This window comes from Candida jiufengensis, assembly GCF_024610255.1.
Source record: "Candida jiufengensis strain CBS 10846 chromosome Unknown scaffold2, whole genome shotgun sequence".
Taxonomy (NCBI): domain Eukaryota; kingdom Fungi; phylum Ascomycota; class Pichiomycetes; order Serinales; family Debaryomycetaceae; genus Lodderomyces; species Lodderomyces jiufengensis.
In genome coordinates this window covers 1678295-1694803 of record NW_026261561.1, presented here as the reverse complement: position 1 = coordinate 1694803, position 16509 = coordinate 1678295, and the positions used below count along the sequence as shown (strand labels likewise).

The 16509-nt window shown below is 27.2% G+C and overlaps 8 protein-coding genes across 8 annotated transcripts; 4 read left to right on the top strand and 4 right to left on the bottom strand. All coding sequences in view use genetic code 12, as the record gives it.

Annotated features, from left to right (window-relative positions):
* Positions 1-39: 39 nt before the first annotated feature.
* Positions 40-1146, top strand: KGF54_003745 (uncharacterized protein; the record flags this gene model as incomplete). The annotated part of the gene is made up of 1 exon (XM_051764367.1): positions 40-1146. One exon carries the CDS (start codon positions 40-42, stop codon positions 1144-1146), a length of 1107 nt encoding a protein of 368 aa, XP_051619805.1.
* A 585-nt stretch (positions 1147-1731) lies between these two features.
* Positions 1732-3264, bottom strand: FCY21 (purine-cytosine permease; the record flags this gene model as incomplete). Its single annotated transcript, XM_051764366.1, has 1 exon — positions 1732-3264. The coding sequence occupies one exon, from the start codon at positions 3262-3264 to the stop codon at positions 1732-1734; it is 1533 nt and encodes a 510-aa protein (XP_051619804.1).
* Positions 3265-5405: 2141 nt separating this feature from the next.
* KGF54_003743 (glutathione S-transferase family protein) lies at positions 5406-6059 on the bottom strand (the record flags this gene model as incomplete). The annotated part of the gene is made up of 1 exon (XM_051764365.1): positions 5406-6059. One exon carries the CDS (start codon positions 6057-6059, stop codon positions 5406-5408), a length of 654 nt encoding a protein of 217 aa, XP_051619803.1.
* A 1650-nt stretch (positions 6060-7709) lies between these two features.
* Positions 7710-7916, top strand: KGF54_003742 (uncharacterized protein; the record flags this gene model as incomplete). Its single annotated transcript, XM_051764364.1, has 1 exon — positions 7710-7916. One exon carries the CDS (start codon positions 7710-7712, stop codon positions 7914-7916), a length of 207 nt encoding a protein of 68 aa, XP_051619802.1.
* Positions 7917-8187: 271 nt separating this feature from the next.
* On the bottom strand, positions 8188-9690 carry KGF54_003741 (uncharacterized protein; the record flags this gene model as incomplete). Its single annotated transcript, XM_051764363.1, has 1 exon — positions 8188-9690. The coding sequence occupies one exon, from the start codon at positions 9688-9690 to the stop codon at positions 8188-8190; it is 1503 nt and encodes a 500-aa protein (XP_051619801.1).
* A 227-nt stretch (positions 9691-9917) lies between these two features.
* KGF54_003740 (uncharacterized protein) lies at positions 9918-10637 on the top strand (the record flags this gene model as incomplete). Its single annotated transcript, XM_051764362.1, has 1 exon — positions 9918-10637. One exon carries the CDS (start codon positions 9918-9920, stop codon positions 10635-10637), a length of 720 nt encoding a protein of 239 aa, XP_051619800.1.
* Positions 10638-10958: 321 nt separating this feature from the next.
* Positions 10959-13934, top strand: INP51 (phosphoinositide 5-phosphatase; the record flags this gene model as incomplete). The annotated part of the gene is made up of 1 exon (XM_051764360.1): positions 10959-13934. One exon carries the CDS (start codon positions 10959-10961, stop codon positions 13932-13934), a length of 2976 nt encoding a protein of 991 aa, XP_051619799.1.
* A 73-nt stretch (positions 13935-14007) lies between these two features.
* KGF54_003738 (2-isopropylmalate synthase) lies at positions 14008-16160 on the bottom strand (the record flags this gene model as incomplete). Its single annotated transcript, XM_051764359.1, has 2 exons — positions 14008-14219; positions 14453-16160. 2 exons carry the CDS (start codon positions 16158-16160, stop codon positions 14008-14010), a joined length of 1920 nt encoding a protein of 639 aa, XP_051619798.1.
* Positions 16161-16509: the final 349 nt, after the last annotated feature.

Here is a 16509-nt window from a genome sequence, read left to right as displayed (position 1 = left end):
ACATCAATTGCTTAATGATATAACAATTTACCAAATGCAATGTTCAAAATAGTATCACGATCTTGTAACAATTATATAAGATTTACTCAAAAGAGATTATTATCTACACCAAAAATTACAACTGCTGCAATAAGACCAAAAAATATTCCGAAAAAGAAAATTGGAGCTCAAAAACTACGAAGAACTGATCCAAAATTTCAAAATGAATCTACGAGTTATATACTATCCTTACTAAATGAAAATAATCGAGATGATGAAAAGACAAAAACTTTAGAAAGTCATTTATCAATTGTTACTTCAGTCACTGTTGGAGATTCAATCAATTTTGATAAAATTCAAGATGATTTGAACAGTAAGCACAATTGTGAGATTATAGTTCCTGAGGAGGTAATTAATATCTATGTATCACCAATAAGTAATTTAATGGTTTTATCAAATGGTACTTTAGTTGGGTGGAATTTATCAGAAGATAAAATTATTGATAAATTTTTACCAAATATAGTAAATTCAATAAACTCGAAATATAGTGAATATGAAAGTGAAGAAATTGACTGGATAGAATTAAAACAATTACCTGAACAACCTTTGAATAATGGATCTAGTTATTTACATGGAGAAATTTTAGTTGTTCAAGGTTTAAATCCTGATAAAAGATTATTAGATATGGCAGCATTTGCAATTGGTTTAAGTAGATCAACTAGACTATCGATTCTAGAAAACCAATTAGATGAATTTTTGACTTTAACAAGAAATAATTCAGAAATTTTATCATTAGGAAAAAGAATAACAGCTACTGAACATGATTTATTAAGAATCACAGGTAGGTTATTCTTATTAAGAGGAAAATTAAATTTGTATTCTGAATTAATTGAAACACCAGATTTATATTGGAGTGAACCAGATTTAGAAAAAATTTATAATTCAGTAAGTAAAATATTAGATATAAATTCAAGAATTTCAATAATGAATAGAAAATTAGATTATGCTACAGAAGAACAAAGAGCATTTTTAAGTGTTTTAAATGAAAAAAAATCAACTAGATTAGAATGGATAATTATATTATTAATTATGATTGAAGTTGGATTTGAAAGTTTTCATTTTTATGAAAAATATTATGAAAAAGGTACAACTAAAGATTTATATTAGTTGTACTTTAATCAGTTCGTATATATTTTTTTGGGTTTATAGAATTTATTTCTTTGTATATATTTAATTTTTACAGGACTACATTTACACAATATGGCGAAATTTTCCGCTAATTGTACGAGTTTTTTTAAAGTGTATAACATCCGCTACCAATTTATGTTTCAGAACATGTTCTTTTTTTTTCTAAAATAGGCATTTATTCTACATAAACTTATGCATGGAGAAATGTAGGATAGCTATACCTATGATATCGAATGGTTATATAAATGGTAAAGAACTTGCTAATGATAACAACTTTTCAAATTAACTAGTAAGTGTTTTGCCAAGCGTATTCATTGAATGAAATGTTTGAAAGCTTCAATAAAGAGGTTAATTCCCAATACTTTGATTGAAGACACTGACAAATAATATCGTTCTACAAATATTCATTGAAGACGTTGACATATCAAATTGTTCTACAAATATTTAATATTTACCAAAAGACTTAGATCTAAATCTATATTAAAGTTACAAGTTTTATAAAAAATTAAATACAAACAAATTATAAATAAATTAATAATGAATGACGAATGATTCTCCAACCAATCACCTTATGTAACGCTTTTCGATCACCCTACTTAAGTTAAAGCCAATGAATGCAAAGGCAAAGCCTAACTCAGGTGCGATATCACCTCCAAACTCACCAATTTGTCTTGCAAGAACTCCCGCATACCAAGTTTGATTCATTCCTATGACAACACCGGCCACACCACAACAGAAACCAAAAGTTCCTGCTAAACCTAATGGGTAAGCTGATTTATCATTATATCTTTCATATGGATAATCTCTGAAATTTCCTTTATGCCATATTAAATGAGAACTTAACATTAATGATTCATAAATTGCTAAATAATAAGAAATTAAATTCATAAAATTTTCCATAACTGATTCGAATTTATAATAAGCTGGAATACAAATAGCTAAAGTAGCACCATTACCTGCAATAGTCCAAGCAACTCTTGGAATTTTAGCTAATGGACTCCAGAAAGTTTGAGCACTTAAAGCCATTGAATACATATTTGGAATATTATTAGCAACTGTTGATAAAGCTAAAACAACACAACAGAATTGACCAAATCCATGTAATGAATCTTCAACTAAAATAGCATAAACCAACCCACCAACAGAATTAGTTTCATATAATTCAGACCATCTTGCATCAGATTTAATACCAGTCGCACAAGCAGCTCCTAAAATTAAAATAAATACTAATGGGAGAAATAAACCTGCAAAAATAGCAAAAAAGATTTTAGTTCTATTAGTATTTCTTGGTTGATAAACAGTATAATCAGAAGCATAAGTAGTCCAACCAGTTGCAAAACCATAAATAGTACTACCAAAACTTAAAACACTACCAGCAGTAGTTTCACCACCAATAAATCCATCACTTTGGAATTTACCACTCATTGCAAATCTAACTATAATAATAATGAAAATAATTAAATTTGGAATCCAACACCATTTTTCATAAAGATGAATAACATGATAACCAAAAAATGTAACAATGATGGTACAAAGAACCAAAATTAAACAACCAGCCCATGGAGGTAAAGCACCATTGTTGACAATATGTAACAATTGAGCAGAAGCCATAATATTAACAGCTCCCCAACCAACACAAGCAATGACATTAATAAAACTAAAAATTCTACACGTTATATCACCAATCAAAAATCTTGACAAAATCATTTGTCTTAAACCAGAAACAGGACCAAAACATGAAAAATAAGCAACTGTAAAAGCACCAATTGCAGTGAAAAATATAATAACTAAAACAGCTTGACCAAAAGCTAATCCAAAGACAGTAATACCTAAAGCACCTAATGAAAAAGTTGCAATAACTAAATTTGCTGAAAACCACATAGTTGCAGCATTCCAAAGTGAATCTTCAGTTTTTTCTTCATCGGTAACCATATCTATACCTTTTGTTTCAGCTCTTAATTTAGAAGCCCAACGATCAACAAAATTGACTTTTGTATCATGAACTTCAGTATCTGAAGCTGTTCCAGAACTTGGATGATCTACATCATCATATGAATATGCTTTTTCAGCATTAACTGTCATATTCTTTTCATCCATCTTTATTTTGTGAATTTTTCTATGTTTTTATTATATATCTATACTTTGTATTATAATAATTTATTATAATTGAATAATTTAATATTAAATTTTTCAAGTTGTTCCTTAAATTAATAATTTTTCGAAATATATATGATGAAGATGGATTGTTTATATTTACTTATTGATTAAATTAAAATTTAAAAGTAAATATATAGTAGATGATTTGAATTGGGTATTAAATGGTTTGATATTCAAAAATTAGATAAAAGGTGAAATTTGAAAAATTAAATCCAGGGTTTCTAAATAGTTTTTATATCTTTGAAGATATGTAGATTTGATAAATCCAAATGTATATCAGATAGAAAGAAAACAAAGAGATAATAGAAATATAAAATAAAAAAAGTAGATCTTTTCATTTATTGAGATTTGAAAAATTTTAATGATAAGAGAAAATAAAAATAAAAATCTCTTCTCTTTTGAATTGGCTCAAAATTTTAACAATATATGTTGAATTACTTAAATCTTTATATATAACAATCAAATATTCTGTATTAAACGAATAATAGAGAAGTTTCTTTTTTATTTATTAAATTATTAGTTAAGTGATGAAATTATAAAAGGCGTAAGAAAATAAAATCATTAACTGTTAAATGTGTTAAATGAGGGTCTGCCCAATATAAAAATGTAATTTAAGATGCATAAATATTTATTTAATTTTAAGATAGAGATAAGTCAAATTTAAATTTTAGTAAATTATTAACGTTTTTTTTTTAATCCGTTTCTTTATCTTCTAATCTAATTGCCTTATTCCATCGGAAGATGTAAAAATCAACTATTAATGAAGTTCTCTTAAATCAAAAAATACATTTCCTTTGAAATTGTTGTGAGAAAGTAAAAGCATTTTATTTTAAGCTTTATAAATAGTGTTGTCTAGAGTCTGTCTAATCTACTTGATAGGCATTAAATCTTGAATTACTTTCATAGTAAAAGGATGCAAAACTGAAAAAAATTGTCAAAAATACAAAAAAAAAAAAAAAAAANNNNAAAAAAAAAAAAAAAAAAAAAAAAAAAATTTAAAATTGCCGTAGATTAAATTGGCAATTTGACAGATAGGAAGAATCTTTACTACAATAGTTAAGTCACTTCTTGTTTCACTCTATATTCCTATTAATAATTTAAAAAATCTTATTGAATCAAAATTATCGATTGTTCTTAATATCTTGTGCTTAAAATTAGATATACGAATGTATCAAAACCCTGCAATGTTGATAATTCTTCGAATTGTTTAGTTCATTATTAATGTCTTCAAAGTCTTATCAAAAGTGGACTATATCTTCACAAAAAACAGAGCATAAAGATCTGAACTTTTGATAATTATTTATCAATAAATTTCAAGAAATTTTAAATATACTTTTGACGTTATATCAATTTTTCTTAATTTAATTAAAGTTTAAATTTGAAACTTTGACTAAAAATTTTCTTGGCTCTTAAGTTTTTGTAATAATTTGAAATTAATGATATTTTGCAACAACGCGGGTTGAATTCGCAAAATTACTAATTTTAGATATAATAATTTGATTTCGCTTACTCCGTTGGTCAAATTCTATTCAAACAAAATGTCTCAAGTTATTGTATTATTTACGAAACTAGATTTCATATCAATAGCGGCTTAACCCATGAAATTTAATTGTTTAAAACTTTAATCAATTTTTTTTAGATCGTTATCATTTAACCATTTATGCTTTGATCTCTACTAAAATCTAAGATTATGAAAAATTTGAAATTTTGCTCCTAACCCCACATTTCAGTCTCCATTCAATTGAAACCTGATTCAGAACTAGCATTTTGACTTCCAAAGCTCTGCAAGCAATGTGCTTAAAGGGTTCAATATTGGAATCACTTATTAAATTTTTGCAGAATGCTTCCAAAGTCAGCACGAAAAAACGCATACTCTGTTAAAAGAGCTACAATTTAAAAAAATCGAAATAGTATATAGTAAAGTAAATGGATCGGTGCGACACATACTCTCCATCTTGGTGATTTATTGAACTTGTAGAAGTCACTGAATACACATAGAGTTATGTATATATATTTTAAAACATTTTATATATGTGTACGATTATCCACACTATATTTCATATATCGCTTACATTTTAAGCTCAATTTGGTACTTTTAATCCTTTTTGAACTGCAGGGATTTCTTTAATTGCATCATACCATTTTCCTATTAATGGCCATTCATAAATATCAATATTTAAATGTTTTAAACTATCAGCCCAACTAAATAAAGCAAAATCAGCAATAGTTAATCTATCACCAACTAAATATTTTGAATCATTTTCTTTATTTCTACTTAAAATATCTTCATAAACTCCATAAATTCTTTTTGTATCATTTGTATAACGATTAATTCCATAAGGAACTTTTTCTTTTGCAAAATTTATAAAATGTTCAGCTTGACCTTGGATTGGACCATTTTCAGAAACTTGAAAAATCAAATATTCTAAAGTTTTATAATAATTTTTTGTACCAAATGGATAACTATATTTATGTTCTTTATCATAAGTATCAGAAAGATATTGTAATATAGCTCCAGTTTGACTTAAAATTAATGGACCATCTTTGAAATTTGGATCTTCAATAGTTGGAATACGACCATTTGGATTTAATTTAACAAACCAATCCGATTTACTTTCATTTTTTCTGAGATCAACTTTGATTGTATCATATTTTAAACCAAGAACTTCTAAAAAAATACTAGCTTTATGTCCATTTGGAGTTCCAAAAGTATATAATTTAATTGGTAATGACATATTTGCTTAGGATATCATTCAATTGATCATCCAAGAGCCCATAAATTACTGGAAAACTTGACCCAACTTATATAAATTTTTTCTCGTATAATTCCATTACTAATTTGTATATGAAATTTTATTTTTGTGTACTAGGAGAAACCTCAGGGGTTTTAGAAGAAGGAAGAATGATATAAACCTAAAAGAAAGAAACGTGTGGAGCAATTGCCCAATAATTTGACTAATTAATGTTCGTAGTTTTATATTGTAAACTTGACAATATACCGTCAATAAGCGAAGCAGCAATTTCTTCCGAATCTGCCTTGTGGAATTTAAGTAAACTAGTCCAAAAATAAATTGTTTTTGAATGGACATATACGGCAATTCGGAGATTTGTCACTTTATCATATTTCCACGTGAGTTGTTCAAATGTAAAGAAAATATTGAATTTTAAAGTCAAGCATGTGATTCCAGCTGGTTGATTCCCTTTTTCAAAACTTGAACATCTAGCATCCACTGCAAAAATAACATCCAGGTTTGTTTATCATCAGTGCTTTGAGAATAGTAAAATTTCATGATTCGTTGGAACTGAATTTTTAAGATTATTCTCAGTTATTTCAACACAATGTCTTGAACATTACAACCAGTAGTAAGTAGATTCTATAGCGAGTCCCCTTTGGGAAGATTGTGCGTATATTAGTCAGATTCGTTATGTTATTTACGTAAATGACAACAACAACTTGCTAAAACTATCCTATCCCATCATACCTAAAATATATACAAAATCTGAAACACCCAAGTGGTAGCTAAAAAATAAAAATCTATAATAGATTTTCACAATTTCCATTCACCATTTATCGCCTTTTTTCATTTAAAACTCAACCTGAAAATGGTATCAATATTGGACTCACCTATTAAAATATTCAACGAATCCGGTGTTTTTAAAGGTGACATTAATAAACTAACTCATAAGTTTTTAAACTGCTTACCAATAAAGCAAGCACTTGAAGTGATTCTAATGCCCTGGGAAAGTAACTCATAAACTGTGGTTATTCAAGAAAAAAAACCTTAGTATAGCATTGAATTATACAAACGGAAAACATTTTCTGGGCGGGATATCACCAATTTGCTAAGGAATGGAGAATTGAAATATGAGATATTAAAATTTGCACAAATTGAAAACAAGTCTCGAAAATTCCCGATTGAAATCGCTCTACTCTGAGATTAACACGCTACAACTAGATCTTTAATATAGACTGAGAAAATTGAAGTCACAAAAGCCACCATTGGAGAAGCTCGAGTCAAGTCTTTTAGTGGCAAGATTGAATCCAAAATTTTTAAGACTTTGGTTTACAAAGAGACGCCTAAAAAAAGTACAAATTTCATCGTCATAAATAAACTGTGGGTACAAAACTGCTTGATCCTAGCTTGCTAATAGATAGAAGACAATTGCATAAGCTAATTTTTAAGGTAAAAGTTGTAAACAAAAATTGTTAGCTTTCCTACACGGCTTTATCAATACAACTTTATTGTTCAATTTGTTTTTGTGTTTGTTTCAGATTTAAATTATTCTTTAATAAAATCGTCAAGATCAAAAAAAAAAAAAAAAAAGTTAAATTAATCTGTTATCTATAACACATTTATTATCTTCATTCAAAAACAAACAAAATCATGACAAGAAACAGAAGTGGTATATGTTCAGGTCAAAGTAGTTCAAGATTATCAAATGATGAATTAGTCGTTATAAGAGCTTCAATGATGGCTGAAGTTGTTAGTGAAATACAAGAAGAAAAGAATAAAAAGAGAAGTGTTAATATCAGTATTGAAAAATCAATTTCAGTTGAAACCAAATCTAGTAAAACATCACTGCAAAATTAAAAACTAAAATGAAAAAAAATAATACAAAGCTACAAAGTGCACTTAATTTTGCTAAATCAGAAGAGTTGAATAATCATTATTTCAATTTAACACGTAAAATATCATTATTATTAGCTACGATAGAGATTGTTAACAGTATTAAAGAAAATGAAAAAATTAATGCATTTGATATTACCGCAAAGGGATTTTTTTTGAAAGAAAAATGGGATAAAGCTGGTGAAAATTTTGCCAAATTGTTGTTGGAACAAAAATAAAATCAATAGGTTGAGTTTTATTCTAATGAATTTTCGTATGTTTTTAACTTACCTTCAAGACCAAATAATTTTAAGGCATTTAACATTTTACTCTTTAATTCTTCATCTATCTTGTATTTGTTGTCCTTAACAAATTCATCAAAAAATGGTAATATCCACATAACTCTACCTGGATCATTTGAGCTTATAGCCGCGTTCAACATGATTAAAAACAATTCAGTATCAAATATTTTTCCTTCGACTAAACTAGCTTCAATATAGTTCAATTCTATATTTGATTCGTCTTTTGAATGCAACACAATCTTATTGAATAATAAGTCCAAATATTCGTATATTTCTAAATCGATAGTTAGTTTCATTATTTCATATATTGTAGATCTCGGAACTGTAAGTAATAGTTTATTATCAAAGTTGAAAGTTGGAATATAATTAGGTAATTTATATTTTGATTTTGATAAAAGTGGAGACTTTATAACCATTATTTCACCAGCTAATTTGTCTAGTTTTAAAAATGATAATAATTCAATAAACATAAATTTATCCTGTCTTAAAACTTGATATTTTAATAATGACTCCAAGATTCTAGGGTATGCAATAATTAAATGTAAAAAATGATCAGGCATCAATTGTGGAAATCTATTACCAGAATCAGATTTTGGAGTTGCTAATAGTGTTGGCTGATGTTTGTATTGAAATAACGATAAATATATTATTTTCTGATAATTTAACAAATTCATGTCGCCAAATTTATCTAGTAAGAATGCAAATGTTTGAAGTGTGGGTATAGTGGTATGTGATGATAAAAATGTTTGTACTAATTTTAAGGCTAATGTTATATGAGCTAGTTTGTCTTTACTGGATTGACATTTCTTAAAAATGGAGTTTAATGAATTCAATAGTTCTGAGTTGTCATATTTATTCAGTTTGAATGTGACTACTTGTGGCTTCTTTATGGTACGATCTGTTCTATTCTCATTCAAAAATTGTGAGGATTTATAATAATTGAAATATTTTCTATATTGCTCAAGCGATACAAATTCGTCTGAATGTTTCAACTCATCAATCAAATCTCTTGAGTTCATATCATTATTTTTATCTTTCCTAAGTTTTATTTCTTGTAAAACATTTTCAAGCAATAATGAGCTTATCAACATCATAGTATTTCGCGTTTCTACTTCATTAAATGTCAATCCTTCATTCTCTTTACTTTTAAAGACTTCATCATAATTCAAATATGTATTGAATTTTTCGTTTCCAAATATTGCATTAATATTATCTTTATTACTTAATATATCAATCATATTGGTTCTATGTTTTTCATATTGATTTGATAGTTCAATCAAATTTTCGTATTCATGAATTCGTCGATTAGTTCTTTTAACTGCATCTTTGTACATTGTTTCTGATTCGAAATCTTTTAGTTTGGTTGATATGCTTGAAAACCGTGATTGAACATAATTTAACTTGAGGTTTCGTATTCTAAATGGTAGTTTCTTAGACAATTTTATAAAATCCATCATGTTATGCTATATTTCATTCATTGTTCGACTACTTCAGTTGTGAGATTGCAATCGAGAATTTACCTGTACTGATGTGATTAATTGCATTTTCAAGTTTGAATAATTTTTCACTAAATGGAATAGAATATTACACAAAATTTAGTACTAACTTTTATTTTATCATTCTTTTTTTTTCCAACATTTTTTAAAAGTGCTAATTTTGTTTAATTACCAAATCATCATCAACAATGAAGTTATTTACTATCATTACTGCTTTATCAGCATCAATTGCATCAGTTGTAGGTTATGAAACTACTGGCAAACAAACTGTTGATATTTTAATTGATTATAACATTAAAGAAACTCCTGAAATAACTCAAAAAGATGTTGCTAATTGGGTCAATGGTGATGATATTACAATTCAATATACTGTAAATAATAATGAACAAGAAGAAATTACTGTGATTGGAGTTACTGGATCTTTTACTAATCCTGTTACAAATCAAGTTGTTACAAATTTGACTCAAGGTAGAATTGGACCAATTCCAATTGCTCCAGGTGGATCAGAAATTTTTGAACAAAAAATTTCAGTTGATTTAATTCCAAACAATTATGAATTAATTCCTCAAGTATTTATTGTTCATGAAGAATTGATTAAAGTTTTACCATGTCGTGGTCAATTAGCTTCAATTATTGATAAATCAATTTCATTTTTTGATCCAAGATTAATCTTCTTAGAAATTGTTTTATTAGCTTCTTTATTTGGTTTAATTTATTTAGCTTATGAAATTTGGGGTAAAAATTATTTAAAAGGTACTGCTCCTGTAAAAGTTGTTAAAGTTAAAAAAACTGGTGTTTCAACTGATCCAGCTGTTTCAACAACTACTGGTGCTACAAATACAACTTATGATGTTAATTGGATTCCAGAAGGTCATATCAAACAAAAGAAAACTAAAAAAGTAGCTTAATTGTTTAAGTTATACTTTTAATGTTGTATAATTATTTAATGAAAAATATATTGCATTTCTTCAATTCTTCCTTTAAAATTACATTTTTATTGTCGTGTTACAAAATTGTATAATCTGACAAATTATATCTATCAATTTTGTATTATTTTTACAATTTCTTTTTATTATCAAATATTATGTTTTATGTTTTTAATTTGAAACTTGCAACAACTTTTCATATCAAAATTTAACAACAATAATTATTTCATCTATTCAATTCTAAATATTCAATTCATTAGTATTTCATGAAATTTATATAACTAAACTATTCAACCGCAAGAAATGAGATTATATCTCAAAGAAAAACCAAGAACTTTTATCATAACAACATCGACTCATGCATTAATTATAAGACATCCATTTCCAACATATAAACATAGAAGTATTCGAGGACTAATACATGGACACAAATCCAAGGAAAATGATAATGAAAATAGAGTCCTAGTGGAATTTGTAAGAAAAGATTATATTGATTTAAGTACTTATCGAGACGTAACTCCTAAAAGAAATAAATTAATTGGATTTATTGGATTATTAAGTTTGAAAAATAAAGTCTTCTTGGGGTTTATACGTAGAGACGAATTAGTTGCATCACCAACAATGGATGATCAAATTTATAAAATCACAGGAACTGAATTTCATTGTTTAAATAATGACGAATATGACTATATTTATGATAAAGATTATGACGAACTAAGTTATCAAGATAGTGAAAGAATAAAGTTTCCAGCAGCATCTGTAAGAAAATTGCTATCGAGTGGAGCATTTTTTTACTCTAGAACATTTGATATAACGTCAAACATACAAGAGAGAGGTATTGGAACATATGAATTTAAATTAGTGGCTGACATTTCTTACTTCACGAGATTTCTGTGGAATAATTTTATGATGGGTGAGTTGTTGGAATTTAGGAATAGATTATCAGCGAATGAACAAAAACAAATCGATAAATCTGGATTCCTTATAATCATTGCGAGAGGCTATGCTAAAACTGTAAATACGACAATAGCTAAAAATGAAGCATTGATGACTTTAATTTCAAAACAAAGTTGTGCAAAACAAGGTCCAGTATTTGGAGATTGGGGTTGCGATGGTAACGGCAGTGTAGCAAATTATGTTGAATCAGAGATAATCATATATACTGAAAAGTTTTGTTTATCATACATTATTGCAAGAGGTAATGTACCAATGTACTGGGAATTAAATATTAACTCAACGACAAAAAGTTTAATAGCAGGAAGTGGTAAAAAAATAGTTTTCCCAAGATCATTTGAAGCATCTCAAGAAGCATTCACAAGACATATAGAAAGGTTAGCATATCAATACGGGGATGTACATATAATCAACGAGCTTTCAGATAAATCTTACAAAGGAGTATTAAATATGTCATTCGAAGAGCAAGTGAAATATTATTTGAAACACAGAGATCTATCAAATATTGAATATAAACTAAAATATACTCATTTCCCCATTCCTCATTCAAGGATCAGAAAAGTTGGTTACACTGCTCAAAATCCTTCAGATATCGTTAATGAATTTTCTTCATCGGCTATTAATTTTGGTGCTTTATTTTATGATAAACCATCAATGAGTTTTATTGGTAAACAATTAGGAATTTTCAGAATTAATTCATTTGATAGTTTAAGTAAAGCCAATTTTTTATCCAAAATCATAAGTCAAGAAATTATTGAATTAGCATTTGGAGATATTGGTATTGAATTGGAAAGAGATCTATATATAAAGCATGCTAAATTATGGCAGGAAAACGATCTCATTTTAACAAAACTCACAATGAATTTCGTATCTACTACTGATAAGTTACAAACCAGTAATATGTCACATGCTTCATCTGTCAAATCTCATATAACTAAAAAATATTTAAATGGAGTTGTAGATAATACAAAACCAAATGAATTAGCATTATTGAAATTACTAGGTCGTTTGCAGGATCAAACACCGATCAATTTGCATAATCCACTTCATGATTATGTTGCTAGAGAATTAAGTAAACATAGTAAACAATTCACATCACAATCAGAAATAACTGTTTTTGCTACTACTTTTAATTTAAATGGTGAATTATATGATGGAGATATTGAAGAATGGATTTATCCTGAACGTTGTAGAACTAAATCATATGATGTTGTATTTGTTGGTTTACAAGAAATTGTTGAATTGAAACCTAATCAAATGGTAAATACTGACTCCAGAAATAAAACTCAATGGGAAAGAAAAATTCTAAATTGTCTATCAAAAAGAGATAAATACGTGGTCATGTGGAGTGGTCAATTAGGAGGACTAGTATTATTATTTTTTGTCAAAGAATCCGAGATGAAATATATATCAGATGCCGAGTTTTCATTCAAAAAAACAGGTCTTGGAGGAGTTGCAGCTAATAAAGGAGGAGTTGCGGTTAGTTTTTCATTTTCAGATACTTCAATATGTTTTGTATCTTCACATTTTGCAGCTGGGGTTACAAATAATGAAGAAAGACATCATAATTATAAAACTTTAATTAAAGGTATACAATTTTCTAAAAATAGAAGAATTCCAAATCATGATTGTGTTATATGGTTAGGAGATCTAAATTATAGAATAGCACCATTACAAAATGATCAAGTAAAACCTTTAATTTTAACAAAATCATATAATAAATTATTTGAATTTGATCAATTAAATCAACAAATGGCAAGTGGTGAAGCATTTCCATTTTTTGCAGAACAAGAAATTTCATTCCCACCAACTTATAAATTTGATAATGGTACAAAAATATATGATACAAGTGAAAAACAAAGAATTCCAGCATGGACAGATCGTATATTATATTTATCAAGAAAAAATTTAATGAAACCAATTGAATATAATTCTTGTGAAAATATTGTATTTTCAGATCATAGACCAGTTTATGCATTATTTAATATAACTGTACAATTAATAAATCAATCTATAAAAAAACAAATTTCAAATCATTTATATGATAATTTTAAATTAAAACATGGTGGTTTACAAGATATTTCTTCAATTTCATTTGATGTTGATACTAAAAATATGGATTTTGATAATGAAAATTTGCCTCCTCCAAGTTCTGATAAATCTAAATGGTGGTTGGATGGTGGTAGAGCTGCAAAAGTATCTATTCCAAATTTAAATGATGACAAAGATTTGGTGATTAACCCATTTCATCCAATTAATCCATTTGCTCCAACAAATGAGCCAGAATTTGTTTCTGTTAATGATTTAGAAGGAATGTTGGATTAATTTGTAGAATGTATGTAATATGTAATATGTAATATTGTAATAATTAATTTTTTTTATATATTCTAAAAAATTTCTAATTTGATTCTTCTATTGATTTTGAAGGACTCTTTGAATTGGTATTATCAGTAGAATCTGGTTTATTTATACTTTCTGCTTCTTTTAAAATTGAATCTAATTTTGCTTCAAAAGCATCTAAAGCTTTTTCCAAATTTGTTGCTTGATTTTCAGCTTCAGTTATTTGTTTGTACGTATTTGCTATATCTACTGGATTCTCTTGAGTCATGTCTATCTATAAATCTATAATTCAATATCTAATTTATCGTGGTTGATGTTGTGGAAAAAGTGCGTTGTACTTTTGTTGTATAGAAATTCTTTGTGTACTATTTTCTACAATACAAACCGTCAGAGCTAGGATAATTAAACAAATATTTACTTTTACATTTTTTTTACAATATATATACAATTAACAAAACAAACTTTTTAAATTGTTTATTGTATGTCTTTATTTCTTTTTAAACCATTAAGAATTGAAATTAATGAAAGGAAAGAAGCTTGTGAAACATCAGTATTTATACCAACACCCCATCTATTAATCTTCTTATTTACCAAAACTTCAATATAAGTAGCAGCTCTTGCATTTGAATCTTCACCTAAAGAATGTTCATGATAATGCTTAACATCGATTTCAACACCCAAATGTTTAGCTAATGCATCGTTAAATGCAGATAATTGACCATTACCTTTACCACTTATAGTTACTGATTTACCATCAATTGAAATTTCAGCTTCAATTTGTTTAATACCTTTTTCAGGTGTAGTAATTGAATAATCAATTAATTTATAGTATTGATCTTCAGATTCTTTATCATCTTCATCATAATCAATAAAATATTCTTGTTTAAATAAATCACATAATTCTTGATTTGTTAATTCTTGACCTTTAATTTCAGCACGATCTTGTACTATTTTAGAAAATGCAATTTGTAAACCTCTTGGTAAATCTAATTCTAAATTACGTAAAATAACCCAAGCTGAACCTCCTTTACCTGATTGTGAATTAACCCTAATAATAGCTTCATAAGTTCTACCAATATCTTCTGGATCCAATGGTAAATATGGTAATTGCCAATGTACATTTTTTTTACCTTCTGATTTTTTAATTTTATCTGAATGTGCAGCAAAACCCTTTTTAATTGCATCTTGATGTGATCCACTAAATGCACAAACAACTAATGATCCACCATATGGAGCTCTTGCATGAACTGGTATTTTATTACATTTTTCAACTATATCAATAACTGAAGTAATATCTGAAAAATCTAGATGTGGAGTTACACCTTGAGTATATAAATTTAATGCTAAAGTAACTAAATCAACGTTACCTGTACGTTCACCATTACCAAAAAGACAACCTTCAACACGATCAGCACCGGCTAATTGCCCCAATTCAGCTGCTGCAACACTACATCCACGATCATTATGAGGATGTAAAGATATACAAATTTTTTCTCTTTCACTTATATTTGTTGCAAAATATTCAATTTGATCAGCATAAATATTTGGAGTTGCCATTTCAACAGTTGCAGGTAAATTAAATATAATTGGTTTTTGTTCAGTTGGACCCCAAGCTTCTTTTACAGCTTCACATACTTCCACTGCATAATCTAAATCAGTATCTGAAAAAGTTTCTGGTGAAAATTCAAAATCCCAATCTGTTCCAGCAGTTGAAGGATCATCTTTTGTTAATTGTCTAACTAATTTAGTACATTTAACAGCTAATTTTTTACTTTCTTCTTTACTTAATCCAAATACAACATTTCTAAAACAATCTGATGTGGCTAAATATATATGAACTGTAGCTCTTTTAGCTCCTTTTAATGATTCAACCGTTCTTTTAATTAATTCTTCACGACATGGTGATAAAACTTGTATACTTACATCTTCTGGAGCTGTCTTTACTGCAAATTGTGTAAAATCAAAATCAATTTGTGAAGCAGATGGGAAACTTACTTCAATTTCTTTAAATCCAATATCAATTAATTTTTTAAAATATTCTTTTTTTTCAGTAATAGACATTGGATCAGGTAATGATTGATTACCATCTCTTAAATCTGTTGATAACCATCTTGGAGCTTTATCTAATGAATTATTAGGCCATTTACGATTTGGTAAATTAATTTGTGGAAATTTCCTATATTTTGTTGATGGATCTTTTAACATAGGCATTTTGGATTGTTGAAAATGGTAGTATTATGATGAATGATTAGTTTGATTAATAAATAAATAAAATGATCTAATAAATAAATTCAAATAATAACTAATGTTAATTTTATAATGATGACTCAAATTGAATTTTTCAAATATGACTTTAATAATAATTTGAAAATTTTCTATTATGTTTAATAATTTTGTGTAATAATGTATATTCACTCCACATAAAACAAATATAAATAAAAAATATTCCGATTCAGGTTCAAATTTAAATTGAAATTAACCGAATTAATTTCAACTACTTCAAATAATAAATAGAGATGTTTCAGTCTGCGGTTACAAACGGTATAAAGTTTTATGAAAT